The sequence below is a fragment of the Callospermophilus lateralis genome, chromosome 9 (assembly GCF_048772815.1).
Source record: "Callospermophilus lateralis isolate mCalLat2 chromosome 9, mCalLat2.hap1, whole genome shotgun sequence".
Taxonomy (NCBI): domain Eukaryota; kingdom Metazoa; phylum Chordata; class Mammalia; order Rodentia; family Sciuridae; genus Callospermophilus; species Callospermophilus lateralis.
In genome coordinates, this window is record NC_135313.1 from 14,570,011 (window position 1) to 14,586,214 (window position 16,204).

At 41.8% G+C, this 16,204-nt stretch overlaps 1 protein-coding gene across 1 annotated transcript; it reads right to left on the reverse strand.

Moving 5' to 3' along the window:
- Positions 1-13,808: 13,808 nt before the first annotated feature.
- Kcne4 (potassium voltage-gated channel subfamily E regulatory subunit 4) lies at positions 13,809-14,974 on the reverse strand. Its single transcript, XM_076866547.2, has 2 exons — positions 14,908-14,974; positions 13,809-14,397 (listed from the first exon to the last, which is right to left on the reverse strand). The coding sequence occupies exon 2, from the start codon at positions 14,369-14,371 to the stop codon at positions 13,859-13,861; it is 513 nt and encodes a 170-aa protein (XP_076722662.2). The 5' UTR covers positions 14,372-14,397; positions 14,908-14,974; the 3' UTR covers positions 13,809-13,858.
- Between the last annotated feature and the right edge of the window lie 1,230 nt (positions 14,975-16,204).

Here is a 16,204-nt window from a genome sequence, read left to right on the forward strand (position 1 = left end):
AAATACTTGCTCATTTCCTCTGTATATTTCCTTTTTCATCATGAATTTTAATAATTTGGAGTTTTTCCCCCTCTTTCTCTTGGTTAGTTTAGCTAAGGATTTATCAATTTTATTTATTTATTCGAAGAACCAACTTTTTGTTTTGTTGATTTTTTAAATTCTTTTTCTGTTTGTTTCAATTTCATTGATTTTGACTCTGATTTTAAATTATTTTTTGTCTTCTACTGCTTTTGGTGTTGATTAGGGCCTTGAAATGGAATATTAGGTTATTTATTTGGTGACTTTCTTTTTTTTTTTTAATAAATGAGCTCAATGCAATGAACTTTCCTCTTAGAACCACCTTCAAAGTGTCCCAGAGATTTTAATATGTTGTGTCACTACCCTTATTTACCTCTAAGTATATTTTTGTTTCACCCTTGAGATCCTCTGGTCATTCAATAACATATTATTTAGTCTTCAGGTGTTAGGGTGGCTGCTATATTTTTATTTGATTGTTTATTTCTAATTTAATCCCATTGTGATTTTATAGAATGCAAGGTATTATCTATATTTTCTTCTATTTGCGAAGAGGTGCTTTGTGGCCAATGATACGGTCTATTTTAGAAAATGATCCATGTACTCCTGAAAAGCAAGTGTATTGTTTTGTCAGCTCTGTAACTTCTGTGACTGAAAGACCCAACCAGAACACTTTAAGAGGAGGAAAATTTATTTGGGGTCTCACAGTTTCAGAGGTCTCAATCCATAGACAGCCAGCTCCATTCCTCAGAGATTGAGGTGAGGCAGAATATCCTGGCAGAAGAGTGTGGTGGAGAGAAGCCGCTCACATGATCAGGTAGCAGAGATAGAGAGACTTCACTCACCAGATACAAAATATATACCCCAAAGGCACTCCCCCAGGGACAGACCTCCTCCAGCCACACCCTACCTACCCTCAGTTAACACTTAGTTAATTCTATCAGGGGATTAATTCACTGATTTGGTTAAGGCTCTCATAACCTAATCATTTGTCCTCTAAACCCTCTTGCATTGTCTCACACATGATCTTTTGGGAGACACCTCACATCCAAACCACAACATGGATTCAGTCATTCATAGAAGAAATAGTCTATATGTGTCTGTTAAGTCTAAATTATTAATTATATTTTTAGTCCTATAGTTTCTTTATTTAGTTTTTGTTTGGAAGATCTATCCTGTGATGAGAGAGCTGTGTTAAAGTTGGCCAGTATTATTGTTGTGATCTATTTGATTTTTTATATTGATAAGGATTTGTTTAATGTAATAGATGCTGCATTGTTTGGGCAAAAATATTTATGATTGTTATTTCTTGTTGTTGCACAGTTCCCTTAAGCAGTGTTAAATACACTTCTTTTTTCCTTCTGATTAAACTTAGCTTGAAGTACACTTTATCTGATATGAGGATAGAAACCCCTGCCTGTTTATGATATTCATGTAAATAATGCTTTTTCCCACCCTTTCACCTTCAGTCTGTGGATGTCTTTTCCTATGATGTGAGTCTCTTGAAGATGGCATATTGTTGGGCCTTGTTTTTTTAATCCAATCTACCAACTTATGTTTTTTGATTGATGAGTTTAGGCCTTTTATATTCAATGTTATTATTGAGAAATGATTTTTATTTCCTGTCACTTTTATTTATTTATGGTTTTTAATTTGTTTTAGTTTCTCTCTTGATTGACTATTCCTTTAGTATAGTTTCTCCCTTTGATGGTTTTCAATTCTATTCTTCATTTCTTCTTCATGAAATATTTCATTGAGCATGTTTTGTAGTACCAGCTTTCTAAGTGTGAATTCTTTTAACTTTTGTTTATCATGGAAGGTTTTTATTTCATCTTCAAATCTGAAGCTAACTTTTGCTCTACATAGTGTTCTTGGTTGGCATCCATTTTTTTTTTTTCAGAGCGTGGTCTATATTATTTCAAGATCTCTGAACTTTTAGGGTATGAGTGGAGAAATTAGCTGAAATCCAAATGGGTTTACCTTTAAATGTGACCTGCCATTTTTTCTCCAGTAGCCTTTAAAATTCTATCCTTATCCTGTATGTTAGGCATTTTCATAATAATATGCTGAGGTGTGGGTTTGTTGTAATTTTGTGTATTTGGAGTCCTGTACGCCTCCTATATTTGATTTTTCATTTCATTCTTAAGGTTTTGGAAATTTTCTGGTATTATTTCATTGAAAAGATTATGAATTTCTTTCATAATTTCTTTCATAATTCAAGCCTTTGTCTATCCCAATAAACCTTAAATTTGGTCTTCTCATGTTATTTCATTTTTCCTGAAAGTTATACGGCATCTTAATATCTTTTCTCCATGGTCAACTTTATTTTCAACATTTGTTGACCATGTCTTCATTGCCTGAAATTCTTATCTTCCAAGTGATCTAGTCTGCTGGTGATCCTTTCCATTGAATTTTTAATTTGGTTTATTGATTCCTTCTGATGGATTCTTTTTCAGAATCTCTATTTCCTTATTGATGTGATCTTTCACTTCTTGTATTTTCTCTCTGATTTCACTCCTTACTTCATCTTGGGTCAGTTTAACTATGAACTTTCTAAATTCTGTCTCTGAAATTTCTTCCATGGTGGTGTCAATGGTTCTGTGATTGGGGTGTTTTGGTTTATTTGGGATGATATGTTCCCATGTCTTTTCATGTTGTTTGTGTGTCTACCTATCTAACAATATAAATCTGAGGCAGTAAAATTTCTATCCCATGAACTTATAGTGTCCCTAAAGTTTCCAGTACCTCAGTTTATTGGGAGACAAATAATAACAACAACCAATGCCAAAAATATACAATGTTAATTGTCACAATAAAAAGAAATATCATCAGATTAGCTATTGCCAATGTAAAACCAATAAATTTGTGAAAGTGTTTGCAATTTTGAAAGGTGAACAGGGAGAGTACAGAAAAGATGTAGGATATGATGATCACAAGGGAGGACAAAAGCAAATAGAAGTAAAAAATTAAAGGAAGAATAAAAGAGAACAATAGAATTTAGGTATTAGAATTTAGAATTAGCAATTAGAATTTAGGCAGAAGAGGGAAAGAGAATCAAGGGAAACAGATAAGTGTGTGTGTGGGGAGGAAGGGGGTAATACAAAACAAAACCAAAATATACTAATCAAAACTTCATAGCCTCCAAAGACTGAGCCATGAAAAAAATAATTACCTTCAAAAACTGCTAGAATATGTATGAGTGTCCATAAACCATTCAGCTCACAATTAAACAGGAAAAGAGAGGGGGAGGGAGGGAGATAGGAAGAAAAAAAATGTGTATGAAACATTAAGAAAATCTTTTTGTTGCAGTGGTCAAAAATTGTCAATGAGACTCTATCTTTGTTGCTTATTCCCAAATGTCTGTCTTTCCATTTCCTCTTGAGGTACGTAGTATGTAGAAGACTAGTGGCCACAAACTGTCAAATCCTCCCTCTTTTTGTGTTGTTTGTCGAGTTGCTGATTGGCATTCAAAATTCTCAGTTTCTCTTCTCAGCAGGGTGAGGTAGAGTAAGTTGGTGAGTGTTTTCTGCTCTACCCTCAGGGCGGAGGGGGGGTCACTGTAGTGTACTGTGAGAGGAGTTCCCACAGGCAGAGCTCCTGAAGGTCGGGTTAGGTCTAGGTAGGCCCCAGGTGCTTGGTTGAATAGCAATTGGTCTGAAGATTTTAAATCAGCACACCTTAAGGCCCCAGCAGCTGCTAGTCCACTCTGGGAGACTGCACCCCAGGAGTCCTCCCCTGGGTTCCACTTCTGCAGTGGAGAAGCCAATCTTCGACCTCTTAGTCACCTGTGGACCCTGCCTTTGCTTGTCTCCTGGGTTCAGGACCCAAGCTCAGTCATACCCACCGCCACCTGTTCAAATTCCAGGCCAAGTGCAGCCCTCCCAGCCAGTCCTGAGAGCCACTGGACTCAAAGGGAAGGAGAACTGAGCGAGTTTCCACAACCCAATTCCCCTGTGCAAAACCCTATTCACGTCTGAATTTCTCCTGGTCTCCTAGGCAAGCTCTATGAAGTGTAGCAGTTATCTTCCAGGCCCATTTTCGGACCCAGTTCAGATTTGCCAGGACTCAGTTCTCACACCCACAGGTTGCCACAGCACAGCTGCAAGATGGCACCTTCCATGGATCTCCACAGGCATCTGGGAGAGACGTGCCATCTTTGCCACATGAGGATATTGTGCAGCACAACTTCTGGGTCACTCAGTCTGGCAGTATCTTTGATCACTGACCTCTTTGTACCAAGACATGCCACAGGCCTCCTCAAAATGCAGATCCCCTTTATTCCCCTATCCCTCCACTTTGCCCACAGAGGGTCGGCTCTGGCAGACACCAGCAGCAGCAGCGATGGCATGGAGAATTTCTTCTTTATTTTATTATGTCCCTCCTTCTGAGTCCCTGAGCTGCTTTAAATGTTCAGTATTAATTCCCCAAACTCCTTTTATTTTTCCAACTACCTTACTGAGAAGCTGCCTACCTGCTTTCTTGGTTTCATGTCCCGGAGCAGCCTGGGTAGCAATCTCTTCTACTCTGCCATCTTTCTGTCTCCTTGGTGTGTGTGGCTTTGTGGAACTTGTAATGATGTTTCAGATGCAAGGAGGATTTTAAACCAGTTTATTGTTTGTATTATTTACTTTTTAAATCATTAAGTTATATTTCACATTGGATTTTATTAATGTGGAGACCCATGAAAGGATCATGAATCATGCAGTATCAACTACTCTCTACCAGAAAAATCTTTATCCACCCACTTGTTCAGAAATTTGAATTTTAAGAGTAGTTTGAATTACAATCAATATATGTAAAATATACCTTAATCCATTTCTCGACACCCAGAAATTAAGCATAAATCAGACATAATGACATCTTGACTTCATTATGGCATTTTCTATATTAAAAAAAAAACACTATTATAGAAAATCACACACCCAGTCAATTTTAAATCACCAAGAAGAAAAAATGAGCTCCTGAATAAAAATCAGAGAGTATGAGGTTGATTTCTCCTCCCAGCTTTCTGGTGCAACCCTATAGCACCTCTTCTCTGGGCAACTTGTCCCAGCTGACTCAATATTCTCCCTGGGTATCTTTCATGGTGATCCGTTATAAATCCAGGGAAATATCAGCTCTGACAGCAACACATGCAGGAAGGAACTAAGCATCTGCATACTAACAAAAGAAGTGAAACTGGATTCACAACATCAACCAAGCAGCAATGGTAGGCAAGTAAGAAAGAATGAGTCCTCTGAGTAATTCTGACTCTGAATTAGCCACATTATACTCTACTTTTCACAGCCAACTTTCCAAAAAGAGTTAGGTCTCAAAGACAATCAAAAACTATTCCTTAGCATGCAACCAACTTTTGTACTTGTGATGGCTAAGCATTTTACAAAGCCCTAAGGTACTAACCACCCTCAGGCTGTCAAAAGAGTTCTCTACCCACCCCCCATCACTAAGGTGGCCATGTCCTCTTTCTGCAAACTCTATGCTTATTTGGCTCCTGGGCATTCTTCCATCCTGATTTTACTTATTGGACCACTCCTGCTGTTTCTCCTGTGACTAGCACACCATTGGGATATAAGTGGAGGACTGGTTTTAGGGGAAAAATGATGAGTTCAAGTTTTGATTTAGGAAATTTTAGGAGTTTATAGACATAAACGGAGCTAGTCAAAGGCGCTGGCATTCATGAGAAAAACGTAAGCTACAGCTGACTGATTGTGGCTTAGAGATTGAGCAACTTTGTGGTGGGCGGTTGGGTACATCAACTTCGGAGCCAGATCGCCAGGTTCAAATTTCAGTTCTGGTTAACTAGACTCATGACCTTGTTGGTACTCTTAACCTTTCAAGATCTCTGTCTTTTTTTTTTTTTTTTCATCTTTCATACATTTGATTCAAGTGAGTTATGCATTTCCATTTTTACCCCAAATACAAATTGCAGAATCACATCAGTTACACATTCACAATGTTTACATAATGCCATATTAGTGATTGTTGTATTCTGCTGTCTTTCCTATCCCCTACTATCCCCCCTCCTCTCCCCTCCCATCTTCTCTCTCTACCTCATCTGTTGTTGTTCCGTTCTCTCCCTCCCCCCCCTTCCCCTCACAACCTCATATATGTGATTTCGTATAACGATGAGGGTTTCCTTCCGTTTCCTTGCAATTTCCCTTCCCTCTCCCTTTCCCTCCCATCACTCGTCTCAGTTAATGTTAATCTTTCCCTCATGCTCTTTCCCTCTGTTCAGTTCTTAGTTGCTCTCCTTAAATCAAAGAAGACATTTGGCATTTGTTTTTTAAGGATTGGCTAGCTACACTTAGCATAATCTGCTCTAATGCCATCCATTTCCCTGCAAATTCCATGATTTTGTCTGTCTTTTTATCTTTAAAATGGACTTAAGGGCTAGGGATGTGACTCAAGAGGTAGTGCACTCGACTGGCATGCGTGCGGCCCGGGTTCGATCATTAGCACCACATACAAACAAAGATGTTGTGTCCGCCGAAAACTAAAAAATAAATATTAAAAAATTCTCTCTCTCTCTCTCTCTCTCTCTCTCCCTCCCTCCCTCCCTCCCTCCCTCTCAAAAAAATAAAAATAAAATAAAATGGACTTAAAATTCCTGTCTCTTGTGAGAATTAAATGTCATGACAAGTGCCTGCCACCTAGTAAGTATCAGACAGGTGTTTGTTATAATTATTTACATTACAGTTGAAGATTTGAATTTGGATAAGATCATCTAAGGGGGAAAATGTAAAATAGGACTAAAAGAACATGCTGACAGGATGAACCAGACATAACATCCCTGTGTTCACGTACTAATGAATACACGACCAGCGTAACTCCACATCATGTACAACCACAGAAGGGGAAGTTGTACTCCATGTATGTATAGTATGTCAAAATACATTCTACTGCCATGTATAACTAAAAAAATTAAAAATTAAAAAAATAACATGCTGAAAGAGAACCCTGATGATGCCAGCTCAAATATTATATTTAAATAAATAATTACAAAATAACACCACATGGTGCTATATGGTGCTGGCTCCTAACAGGTTTATAATCCTATGGAAAAGACACCATAACTCTGCAGTAATGAGTCATGAGGACAGTGAAATAAATAAATAAATAAATAAATAAATAAATAAATAAATAAATAAAATGGAGATTTTTAATAAAAAACAGAATCTGCCCAACCATCGTGTCCAGTTCTTTAGCAGAAGTTCTGGGTGTAAAAGGACAATAAAAATGAGAATCAGCTGCTTCCCTATCAGGCATAGGCATGTAAAAATAATGGTCAGAGGTGTGCGCATGAGCTTCTGCATCGTCCACATCCTCAGTCACGAGCTGAACCTCCAGTGTCTGTCTTAGCTGAACCACATCCTTAGCTGAACCTCCAGTGTCTGTCTTCAAGGGTCTCCATTCAGGGATATCAGATCGGAGAGCATTTGCACCAGGGATACAAGAGCATATGACTCCCTGTACTGCTGGAACTGAGCAGAATAGGAAAGGGGGAGAGGAAAAGGGAGAGGGAGAGGGGGAGGGGGAGAGAGGGGGAGGGGGAGATGGTGGGGAGAGGGAGACAGAGAGAGAGAAAGGAAGGAAGCTAAAAGCCAATAAGCTTTGTGCAGACAATAATGTCAAATCCTGTTAGAATATTTCCTTCCTCCTATATAGCTTCTCCACCTTTATTCAAAATCCCAGGGCATGGCTTTGGGAAATGTGTTGACTCTTACCGACTCAGATCCATCCCACAACAAGGGCAGTAAGTGTCCAATTTGACCAGGGGGAAAAGAAGCTAATTCCCAGAAAGGCTCCTGGGACAGTAAACAGGGCAGTACCAGTGACTCAGTCCTGCTCAGAGCAGATTTAAGGTGCAGACTTAAAAGAGAACACGGTAGGGGCTGGGGTTGTCACTCAGTGGTAGAGCACTTGCCTAGCATGTGTGAGGCCCTGGGTTTGACCCTCAGAACCACAAAAAAATAAATAAATAAAATAAAGATATTGTGTTCATCTACAACTTTAAAATTTTTTTTTTTTAAAAAGAGAACACGGTAGAGTTCCTCAATCTTTAATGAGCCTTGGAAGAGATATCTGTGGTCAAGACAAGTCACTTAACTTCTGTCAACTTTAATTTCCCTGCCTTCAAATGTAGGGATTGGGCAAATTGTCCAGAAGACATCTTCCAGCATTCTGTGTCTCTCTAATACAGCCATAGCCTGTATTAAGCAGATTGGTGAGGTTCTGCAGTAGCAAAACACCCAAACTCTCCACCTTTATACAGCTTAGATTTATTATTTCTTCATGTAAAGTCAGCTACATGATTGGACAACTCTCCACAGCAACTGTGTTCCATGAAGTAACTAGCCATTTCAGGCTGCCACAGGCTCTTCCTGTTCTTTGTACCATCTGGAATACGTAGTCTCATTGGTAACAAGCAGGTGAGGACTGTGACCAAAAGAATCATATGTGGGCTTCTCACTGACTCAACCAGAAGTGACCTCTATCGTGTCTACCCTGTTCACATTGACCAGGAACCATGGTAGTATGGGGAAGAGGTGGACAGCAATTAAGAAATTGAATATTTTATGAAGTCAGAGGGGAAAACAAGATGTTGGTAAACAAGATGTCTAAAAACTGTCCCTAATCAGAGACGAAGACTTTCTATTTTTCCAGCTACTTCATATGTGGTCTTGAGAATGTTCTGAAAGCGGTAGAAAAATGGTGCTTTCTCCATTTTACCCATGAGGGAGTGTTCTCAGGGAACTGACCAACACATGCAATGTCACAGGGTTTCCTAATGTCCAAGACAAGACTGGATTCCGTGTCTCATACTGTCTGCTTCCTCATGGTCAAAGGAATATCAGAGCTTATATCAGAAAATCTGCATCTGAATCCAGATCATCCATTCCTTGACTAGCAACTAACTTCTTGAGCCGCTTACCTATATTTATAGTATTATAAACTGCCTCACAGTTCTCTTGAGAATATTAAAGGGGAAATCAAAAGGAAAGTGGCTCATTACAGAGAAAAAAAATTAGGTAAAAATAAATAAATAAATATATATATATGGCATCACAGTGTCCACAAACTATTGAAAGACAAAAGCCATGTATGCTTACATCCTAGAGCCAGAGAGCCCTCAGTTAGCCAGAGACAGAGTTAATTTTAATGGGATTCATCCATATGCAGTCTATGCCATGACTGGGGGTCTGGCAGGTGCTACATTTTTTCACCAGCACCTAGAAAAGTACCTTAGAATGGGGTAGAAGCTCAAAGCATGGGGTTACTATAAAAGTTGAATGAATTATGTACATGGCTTATAAGAAGTGCCAAGTAAGTATTGTGCCTTGTGATTATGATTATTTTTGTTATTTCAGGGTAATAGAACAAAGTGAGAGAAGAGGGGAGGGAGGTGGAACAAAGAGAAAACAAGTGATGGGGACCCAATAAGAACAGGAAAGGAGAACAATTCTTGATGAGGAGAATTCTTTGATCAGGTTTCTTTGCAGGAAAGTATATTTCCAAGGATGGAAGAATAAGAGCTTAGCCCTGTTTTGGAATGGGGCAGCCCTATATTGACACCTACAAGGAGAGTGCAGGAAGAAAGAATAGCAGTGTGCAGGATAAAAGGAGGACACTGCCCCTGCACCCCGTACTCTGCCTGCAGTGGGCTCACAGCTCATCACCTGAGCCAAGGACCAAACCCCAACTTCATGAAATGGCCCTAGAGATCCAGTAGCAGTGGGCCCCAGGTTCCTGCAATCAAATGGCCTTGGCTGGTTGTCTCCATGGTAACAACTTGCATCCCAAACTGTTCCTTCCTGTGTGGGAGGAAACATTTCATAAATGGGAAAGGCAGAATTAGACAGTGCTTTCTCTCTTATGACCCTTCTCCTTTAGCAAATCGTGTCCTCTCTCTCTGAACAGTGCAGTCTCCTGAGGAAACTGTCACAGAAGAGGATGTCTCTGTGGCTTTGTTTGCAGATGCGTGCCCAGGAAGCATTTTTAAATGGAGAAGCCTGGCGCTGCTTTTCCTTGACTTTCACACGGCACTCGGCGTCTCTCGTCTCACTATTCTTTTTCATGAACAGCTCCCCAAAGAGGGAGGCCGGTGTGTTATCCGTGTTGAAAGAGAGAGGTCAGAGTTGGGTAGCTTCCCCAGAGCTGCAAAGCACACAGGGGAAGAGTCAGCTTAGAAAACCTGAGCCCACCTTCCTCCCCTTGCACATGGCCTGCCCTCCTTCAGTTCATCTCCAGCTTCACCACCATCCGGGACACCCGGCTGACCTGTCTCCCTCCAACCCCTGGACCCACGAGATGCCCTTGATTTTCTCCAGCACAAAACCCCGAGTTTAGGGTAAATGTATGCCCTTCTTAAACTTTGAATTTAGATTTGACATTTTTAAACCCAGCGTTCTGCCTATGCCACACTGTCTAGGGTTAGAACAGCATTTTACAGGATGATAAATGACCTTTCCTTGGCTGAGCCCTGGAAGTGCATGTCTGACCACAAACAGTCCAATCACAGCTCTGAATGCACCACGGGGTCCACTTTCCAACCAGGACTGTGAGCCAAGAGCACTCATTCCCTGGCACAACTTCAGCCCTTCCCGATAGTTTTGATCCCATGATTCTGTCCACGAAAGAAATCCTTGTCTCTGCAGCAACCCTGCCTGACTCTGACGTACAAAGGTGTAATTAGAACAGCATGGAGCAAGCCGGACAGGCCAGTGACCTACCCGCTGGACATTTAAGTGCTTTTAAAATATGTTTCTAATGTCTTAGGTGCACGGTCCGAATTCCCTTCACAGTTTTTCACATGCATGAGTAAATCCACACAGACTAAGCCCCTTGGGTCTTAGGTTCTCCTTAGAAGTTCTTTTTTTTTTTTTTTTAAGAAAACAAATATTCCATTAAAACGACATAGTGTACTCTGCATATTTTTAGGACAATTAGAGTTCAGAATTCCCTCTTCTTCCGCCCATGGTCAGAAGAAGTTTTTCTTAACTATTTCCTGACCATGAATGACATTAAGCTGGGATGAACTGAAGGGTTTTCTTACCTTTTAAAATAATCTCATTTACATTGACAAAGTACCAACCCGAGGACTGAGAGCTTTGATGTGATTTGGGAAGGATGTCGTTTTCCTTGTACCACTGCCAGGTGAGCCCTTCAGGTACACAGTTATTGAGAGCCCAACAGAACCCTTTACTTGAAATTAAAAGTCAAGTTCACAGTGGATTAAGAAACACAAAAATAAGGGGACTTTCTACCAACTGCTTGATTCGAAAATGAACCACAGGTCTTGGTAAGTTTTATTTCACATTGACTATGTAAATAAAATCAATAAAGCAGAGGTGGCATCAGGCTAGCCATGCTTCAGCCTGTGGGGAAGAGATACAGCAAGACCCAAGGAGAAATCTGTCTTAGCAGGGAGGAGACTGGAAGAGAGTCAACCCCAACTTGTGGACTTTGTACTTCATTGTGTTCCTAAGTTTGTATACACAGCAACACCCTGACGTTCGCCTGTGCTTCTGAGGCCACACATGTTGATAACACTTGCCAAGCCAGCATGCAAATCAAATGTTTTCTTGCAACCAGATTTGAAGCAACTTCTTAACAGCATTTGCCAAGTCAGTACACATTCAAGTCCAAAGGCTTCACCACCTTCAGAGAAGTTGACGGAAGACCATGCTCAGCCTGTTTTCTTTTCATTGCAAAGCAAATCAAAGCTTATCAAAAGCTGAAAAGCCATGCCTCGCTCACTCCATGGCTCAGGGAGAAACAAGATATGCCTTCAGGAGAGTCTGACTTGGAAGATGAGCAAAATTTGGAGATGACTTGGAGCACATTTCTGTGATGTCTGAGAAACTACAAATTATATTGAAGAAGCAAAGAAAAAAACACATGACTTCCCAGGGGGGGAAAATGTGTTTGTTTATTTAAATTAAAAAAAATGTGAAAATTACAAACCATTAAATACAAAAGACAATTCTATACAACTCAATAGAATAAACAGGAAGTATATACATCACTTTTTAACAGGCGCAGATAGACTTGCACCAAACTTCAGGATTAAGCAATGGAAAATGTGACAAGGCACATGTCCGTCGCAGTGAAGTTTCAGAATTCAAGTGATTCCAGGCAAGAGGCCAAACTCAACTTGGCTTCTTTCAACTTAAATGGCCCCCTTTGGAGTAAATCCACACTCTGAGTTTTAAAGTGAACAGAGAGCCTTTCTCCCACCAACAAATTTCCTCTAGTTCTGTGTCAAGGCAGACTGATAAACCAGCTCCTATACTGTTAACCCTTCCATGGGAACAGTAGTTAACACTGTACCTGCAATCCAGGGAGAGTATACATATATATATATATTTTTTTTTTTAAAGTTTTTTTTACTAGAATTAAATCTGATGTTTTGGTGTTGTCTCCAATGGCTGAGAGATTCTGCTACAAAGCTACGGACCACAAGAATACATACTGACAAGCATTCCTGAGCATTTCCTTCTAGACTTCTCTTTCCCTTAGCTGGGAGTGTTCACAACCCACCATCCAGAGAACTGTGCAGAGGAAAATGTGGTATCTGCCGTGTTAGTTTAATCCTGGGAAAATGACAGCAGGGATAGCTGGTGATCAGCCCCAAATTCCCCAGTTACACATACACAAGAGTCTCCAACTGCTCCTTTAAATCAGAAGATCCTTTTTCAGACTAACTGGCAAAAGGGGAAATATTTGGTCCAAGCTTCCTCACACCAGGCCATGGAGCATTTATCACAGAGTCCTGAAATCCTCCCAGCCCCCTGGGGCTGCACATCCTCAGGAGCCTCATGAAGGCAACAAGCCTCTTGAAGACATGCCCAGGACCACACAGCAGATGAGCGTCAGGGCTTGGGATCAGCAAACATAGACTTGGACCCCAGCTTTGTGCAATCTCTGCCTGAATATGCCCTATTAGATCTCAGCTACGTGACGAAATACCACATTGTGAGTCCTGTAGTATGTCCTCTCCCAGCTCAGAAAACTAGGCTGGGAAAACGAGCCAACGGCTTGGCCTTGTTCAACTCCACCAACACTCCTTCTGGAAAGATCAGGAAGAGCCCCCTGCGTGCCCAGAGTGCAGGATAGATTCTGGGGAAGCTCTCTGACCAAAAGAGCATCATGCCAGCATCTAATGTTGGAGAGGCACAAGTTCAAGGTCATAGATGAGACAAAAGATCAAAATAGCAGATCATCTCTTATAACCCCAGCTAATGTTAACAGATTTAAAAAGTTGCTTTTTTCTCTTACATTGTGCAAACAGGTTGAGCTCAGATCTCCAGCTTTCTCCTCTCTAAAATCATTCATTAAAGTTTCCCCTCTTATCCAAACCCAAAAGCAGCTTGTAACCCTCTGTGAACTAATGCCACAGGTACATAGTAGAGATACTTACAGCCAATTAGATCTAGAAGAACAAAGCTCTAGGCAAATTAGCAAATCAAGACTAGTCCCTCAGCCTGCCCTAGGCATTTAGCAGCCCCAGCAAAAGGCAGATGCTGCACAAGTGACCCTGGACATCCAGTGAGAAAATGACAAGCACATCATCAGACCAAAGGCTGAACAGGAACCCTGAAACCCAGACCCCAAAGTAAATGAACACACTGCACGTCTTTGGGGCTTTTCAGGTGGCAGGTCCCAATCGCAGGCACCTCCAGCTGAGCCTTGTCTCTCACCCTCCCCTATTTCAGGGGCTATCTGAGGACCTTTTCAAAGTGGCAGCTGCACTGCAAAAGTGAAACCAGACACTTGATGATGTCTTTTCTTTTTCTAAGGGTGCTGCTGGCTGGCGGAGCCACCTCAGGATCCCTGGGGGGTGCTAGGAATTCTGATGGATGTTCTCAGAGGACCCTTCGCTGCTTTCGTTGAGAGGCGTCTCTGAAGTCTCCTCCAGCTCATCGTCTGCCCCCTCCTCCTGGATGGTGAGATGCACATCTGGGGAAGAAGACTCGGAGCTCACGCTGTCCCCTTCCATGGAGCAGAGGGTGCAGGACAGCGCAGGGGCCACGCTCTCTTGCAGCATGTTCAGCATCATGGGCACCTGCACTGACCTCAGGCCTGAAACCATGGGCAGCGGCTTCATGGCCTCTCCCCAGAGCCTCTCTTCATCTTTGTACAGCAGCAGGAGGCTGGACTTCTTCTCTCGCCTCTTGGATTTCATGTAACCCAGCATGATTCCAATCAAGAAAACGCCGTAGAAGGACATGACAACCAGAATGTAGAAATATTCATTGCCGTTATCGCTGCCACTTCTGGGCACATGGGACTCCAGGGGGCTGCTGGAGGCTGCAGTGCTGGGGTGTGTGCTGTTCAGAGTCTCCATCTTCAGCATTGAAGCACGGCGCACGCAGCCGGGGTCTGGGGAGAAAGCCACAGATTAGAGCTCTCCTACCAGGGCCCCCTAATGTGGAGGAGAGCAAGCATGAGGTTTATGGAGTCACAGTGTCAAAAAGTTTATAAATGCATGAGAGAAAGAGCAGTAGGAAGTTCCACCAAAGAGTTAACAGGGTTTAGCTCTGAGGGGTTGGAGAGCAAGCAGAAAAGGAAGAACTTTCACTTTTTCGCCTCTATGCTATATATCCATCTTCTGTGCATTTCATAAAGGAGCAGGCATTACTTTCATTCTTTCAAAAATTCCCTATGCCAGCAAATGTAGAGAAAGTAAATAATATGTTAAAAAGTGGGACACATACTTGAACCCATGGAGCAGAACCAAAAATTGGCATTTGACTTCTAAAACTTCAACTTTTTTAAAATTCAAAGCAAAGTTCCTTAGAGCAAACAAAGGAAACAGAAAGAAATGAGCGTGGTGTATTTGTACTTAGGAACGTTCCTCTTTCAAAGAAGCAAAGCAGCACTGTGACTTACCCAAGGCTGGCAGTTCCTCTGAATTCCTAAATCGTCGGGTCCAAGAGCGCTCCGCTTTTGCGTCCGGCGCGCACTCTGACAGCTCGGCTGCTGCAGTCGGGGATATATAGTCAAGAAATGCATCGTCACGTGTTCTGGGAGGAAAATTTACAACAGAGGTTGACCGTGGCAGAGTGAGCAGTGAACTCACAGCACAGCAGTTCAACTCTCTGAACTTGGCAGCTGGTGAAAAGAAAAAGGCTACAAAGTAGAAGCTGCTCCTCCTGCCCCTGCCTGAGCCAGAGTTTTCAGGTGGCGGTGAAAAGGAGGGGAGGGAGGAGAGAAGAAGGTGCTAGGTTGGAACCAGGACTCCAAAGTCCAGCCTCCTGAAAAATTAGTCCCTGCTTCAATTCCCCCTTGGGAATAACCATTATGTCATCTGTAGGTTTCTGAGGCAGTCGAATTCCACAATCTGAATGAGAGACAGTTGGAAATAAGTACTGGATTTACAGTCAGGAAACTAGGGCTTAAGCTTCAGTTCTTCCACTTTCTCTGCAAATTAAATCCTTCCCTAAACTTCCTATACCTCAGATTCTTGATCCATAAAATTGCTGGGCATGGCAGGGAGGGCTTCAGAATGCAGAATTGTATAAACCATGTGGAATTTTAAGTTCCTTTTGGCTTAATCCCTTTAAAGCTTGAAATCTATTTGGTACAGGTTAGCCCTTTAGCAACCTGGAGAGACTCTACCTGTCTACCAAGCAATGAAACCTATTTTTTATAGTCATTGTTTAATAAAAATCTTCCAGATTCTTTTCAGCAGTCTCTGTGTAGTAGAAAGATGTTATGGTGAAAGGTTCTATGAGCAGGTTTGGTTCCGTGGTAGTGAAGGGTGCAAAGTGGCTGTTGGGATCAACCTAGAGGCACCAAAGAGTGTGAGGATTTCACTCCGGTCTCTGCTCCCCAGCATGCGCATTCTGAGAGGCTCCCATTTGAAGTCAAAGTGGAAGGAGTCCTCAGCCTCCAGTTGTCTGTGAATTGTAGTCAGACACTTTTCCAGCCAGCTCTAAAGGGAACATCACTTGTGGTCCTGCTGTTGTTAAGTAGAAGCTCAGGGAACGCATGACAACATTCTCTGACCCATCGGAACACACACAGCCGGGACTCTAGAACTTTCACTAGAAACCTGGCTATGTGCCTGGTCCTACGAGGAGGACGCCTGTAGAAAGAGGGGGTTGCTGGACCGAGGCTGCTGCCTTTCCCACTGGACTCTCCTCTTCTCATTCCTTAAATCCCCCTTCAGCAATGAGATATCAAG